Below are 4,336 nucleotides of genomic sequence, written 5' to 3'. Positions count from 1 at the left end.
CTTGCCCCTTGGCCGACTCTGCTGCCCCACAATCCTGCCGGCCGGCGCCACCGCAAGCTGGTTGCTGCTCCTCCCCTGTACCTATTACTTAACTCATGTCGACTAGTCGACCATGAGTATAGACTAGTCACGACTAGTCAAGAGTCGTACCACAGAACGACTCGAAAACAGTGGTTTGGCGCCATCATGCCGTAACTGAAATGATGCTGATCTTTCTAATAGAATAGGATTATGGTATAAAATTAACATTTTGGATACAAAGATGTGTTCATTCACTTAGTTTATAAGATATGAGATGAGGCCTGATCTACCTGTACAATTCCACAAACCACTAATTGAAGTTTTTCTGTTTTATAACCAAATAGTGTTGATAATGGGTGTCAGGGGTACTTCAAGTACCACAAACTACTAATGGAATGTTTTTATGTTTTATGTCTTATTCAAACAAATTAATATAGCAAGAGTCATGGACCTCATGGAAGCGTACAGTGAAAACTGCATATGTTACAAGCACTAATGTGTGGAAAGTTTCTAATTAATAGGAACTAGGTTGTCTAGCCTCATTTGTGATTTTTTTTGCCATCAAAGGTATTATATTTTATATGAATAATTTCTTTGTGAATTATGTATATATTCAAGGACTGACAGTTGATCCTCTATGCAAATGGAATGGTTGCATACATCATGATTCATTCTTGTTTATCTTGTTGTATTGGTATAATAGAAAACAAATTTCCACCAGCTTCCAATTGTTTCTCAAGATGCGACAACTTCTGCTTCATTTAGTTTAATTGTTTTCTCAACTTTAATTTGTAGGTGCGAACTTCCTTGAGAAGTATCGGAATCGATGGATTTGATATGAGTTTACCCGTTGATCCTGAAACTGGAGGACAAAACCGAGGGATTACTTTTCTCAAATTTGCTTCGCCTGACAACGCCAAAGCTGCATCTCAGCTGCTACAGCAACCAGATGCATTGATTACCATTGTTAAAAGTGTGAAGGAATCTGCTCAAATCCCTACAGAATCAAGCCTGGAGCTTGCTATGCTGCAGGTAAAGCAGCTATTGCCAGTTTAGTATGTTCTAAGATATTAAGATGTCTTGCATAATTGTGAGTTGATTCATTGCTAATTCATCAATTTTGGCTGTTAAGAGTTATTTGAACAACTTAATGAACTTATCTTTTGAATGCTGTCTCGAGTCAGAAATAGCAGTTCCTAATACCAGCTAGGTTTGTTTGGTGAAACTTTTGGAGCATGAACACATATTTAGGTTGCACGTTTTTGAAGACTGAACTATGTTAAACCATAGAAAACATCAACTATAACCAAATAGACCAACAACCTACAGAAGGTTAGTTGGCTGTATATATATATATATTTATACTTAAACTTCAACCTTGGGACTTCTGCTCTTTCGCTTGGTCTTGGTTGTTTTGGATCGAGTTGTCAGGATTGTGATTCATCCTACACGTACCGGCCCAATTTGCCTATTCTCATCCGTTCATAGACAATCCATTTTGTTCCTTCCTGCTGCCATGAGCCCACAACCTCCTTACCCTTAAATCAGCCTTGCAAGGTCTTGTAGCACAAGAGAAACCTTGCACAAATGCCTCACTCAGATGTTGAAGGGGTATGATCATGCACATCAGGAGTTAAGGTTGCTGAATTGAGTTATTGAGGTCTCTCTTTTCCCAGTGCTCAGTTGGTGGTGATAGGACCGTAGGAGTTAAGCCCACCAATTTTAACACTCCATGTCTGGTACCATTGGAAGTTCTGCATTGACTTTGGTCTCATGCCCATGTCTGCGGCCCCATATGTGCCTCTGTGCGCCTGATATGGTGCTGCATCAATCCTGGTAACTGGGTGTTGGCCAGTTTTAGGGAATACAGAACTAGGCTCGACCGTTGTTAAAGAACCAGAAGTTGCCCAGCAGTTTATAGAATATTAAAGGTATCTTAAATCATTCCAAGCATCCCACAACCAAGTTCAGTACTATGTTTTGTATGCAAGTCTATACTTAAGCTAAACCGCATGTGCTTAATAGCCTTTAGTACTTTGCACCTGGAAATACTGTCATTGTTTTTGTTTCGTAATTTACCGTTACTTTGTCTGTAGGTTAAAACAGTATACCTCGAACATGTTCCTCTTTCTTGGGATAAGGGCAAAGTTAAAGAATGTTGCAAAGCATATGGGGTGATTCAGGATGTTCACATTTTAAAGAAGTCAAAAACGAAAACTTCTTTTGTTGAATTCTCATCCAGGAAGAGTGCATTAGCTTGTGTGGAAGGAATAAACAGTGCCAATATTGGTGGTGAAGTTAAGGTATCCTAAATCCTGCTTGTATTGGTTCTCATCTAAAACTGCTATAGTTCTTGCTAACTTGGCCAGACAACTGTTCTTTTTCTGTACCTAGCTGGCTGCAAGTCTTGCTCGACCACGTCGGGAAACACAACTGGACAAGAAGAGTGCTAAAGGTGGGGTCAAGGTCAATAGTGATGCAACTTCCAAAGACACCAACAATTCTATTAAGAAAAAGAACCAGAATAGGGAGGTCAGAGTGAAGAAGGATTCACCACATAAATTGCGAAAAGGTGATGTGAGCAAGCTGACCTCACATGTTGATGCGAAAGTACCACAATCATCCAACCCATCTAAAGGCAAACGGAAAGCTGGAAAGACTGAAAATACCGCTGTAAATGAAAGGGCACCGAAGAGAGCACGGAAGAATCGTATGTTCTCTGACAATTTGGTTTAAGTTTGTTAATGGGTACTATTTCTTATACATGTTATTGTGCAGGTGGTGTTCTGACAAAACCTTCCAACAGAACATCTCATGGTGGTCATGCTAGAGTTCCCTATGCAGGAGAATCTTCTGGAAACATTAAGCGCCCTGTGGGACCTCAATATGTAACTGGCAACCAATCTTACCCCATTGCGGGCGCATCTTCCAGATCTAAACCAAATGCTCGTGACCTGGTATACATGAAAATTCTTGATCTTAATATTCACATTCTCATAATCTTATGTCATACGTGTTTCATGTATAAATTAGTATATACTGCCTCCATGCCTTTAGGAACCTCATGCTGGATACATCCCTCCTACAAATCGTGTTCGTGCACCTGCAAATCATGTTCCAGTCACCTATGTTTATGATCATCCGAGGTTTTGTTTCCAATCAACTTTCTGCTTACTTGATACTGATGAGATCTTTGCCAAATATTTAAATTATCTGGGGTTTTCCATGGTTTTGCAGAAGCGCACCATCCACTATCCATCACATTGACGGTCTTCCTTATGCTAGAGGTACAATCTTGAAAATTGTTATTACATGTACATGTGCATATTTTAATAACTGTAATAACTGCACATAATGGACATTGTAATTTAATTGTGATATACTTTTAAGTATATCTTATAGACTGGAAGTTGTAGTTTTTGTTTATCTTGGAATAAGCGTATGTTTACCACGGTCAACTAGCCTGAATCCAGAAATTACCCACCAGTTGCAAAGGCACGTTGCAACTCTCGACGACCAAAACCGGTTTGATTACAGCCGAGGCTTGTTTCATAAGCGGTTTTCTGTCTGTAGGCCGCCGCATAGCCGTTGTTTCCATGTTGCTGGACACATCCCCAGTGGGTCCATATGACAACCCTCCACCTGTTAGATTTACCCTGTCTTTCTTAGGCACCAATAAGAATGTCGACTGCAGCTCCTGCTTGCCTCAGCCATCTATGATGCACCGATACTTTGTTAAGGCCACATATCTATAGCAATACATGTATGTGACACCCGGTAACTCTCCAACATGTAAATTGGCTAGCAGATTTAAATACTTCAATTCTCAACACAGACTGTCTAATACAGCCACAGCCCATTAAGCATGTACTGCATGAAAAAAAGCAGTACACCCTGGGAGGGAGGGAGGCTTGCTCTAGCGTTTGCTCTGGATGTGTGAACATAATTCTCATATCTCCAGAGTTGTAAAAATAAGGACAACGTTGCCTCTATCGGCAACGAGCTGCCGAGGCCTGTTGTACAGGTGTTGCATCTACCCTTGCTCTATTCTTCTTCCCATCACAGGCTTCTTATCTCATCCACTGTAGCCACGACTTCTATCCAATGGGTCTTCTGCACGAGGAGACGATGACGCCACCCCTCCTGCACTACAAAATGCCTGCCGGTATCTATGTCCACGGGTAATGTATCATATTCACAATAGGTGAAGGCGGCGCGCCTGGCTGGGTCCGATCAGTCCTAATCTCCATGGGGCTCGGTGCGACTGCCTCAATGCAATTGCCCTCGATCTGGAGCTGGAGGACTTGTTGGCCTC

At 41.3% G+C, this 4,336-nt stretch overlaps 1 protein-coding gene across 1 annotated transcript in view; it reads left to right on the top strand.

Moving 5' to 3' along the window:
* Positions 1 to 4,336, top strand: part of LOC119333328 (nucleolin-like) — a 9,686-nt gene that overhangs the window by 2,867 nt on the left and 2,483 nt on the right. Inside the window, exons 5-10 of the mRNA XM_037606262.1 lie at positions 817 to 1,053; positions 2,118 to 2,324; positions 2,416 to 2,731; positions 2,800 to 2,978; positions 3,079 to 3,167; positions 3,259 to 3,308. Coding sequence (XP_037462159.1) covers positions 817 to 1,053; positions 2,118 to 2,324; positions 2,416 to 2,731; positions 2,800 to 2,978; positions 3,079 to 3,167; positions 3,259 to 3,308 — 1,078 coding nt within the window. The remainder of the gene's footprint in view (positions 1 to 816; positions 1,054 to 2,117; positions 2,325 to 2,415; positions 2,732 to 2,799; positions 2,979 to 3,078; positions 3,168 to 3,258; positions 3,309 to 4,336) is intronic.

This window comes from Triticum dicoccoides, chromosome 7A (genome assembly GCF_002162155.2).
Source record: "Triticum dicoccoides isolate Atlit2015 ecotype Zavitan chromosome 7A, WEW_v2.0, whole genome shotgun sequence".
Classification (NCBI taxonomy): Eukaryota; Viridiplantae; Streptophyta; class Magnoliopsida; order Poales; family Poaceae; genus Triticum; species Triticum dicoccoides.
This window is presented reverse-complemented; position numbering and strand designations above follow the sequence as displayed.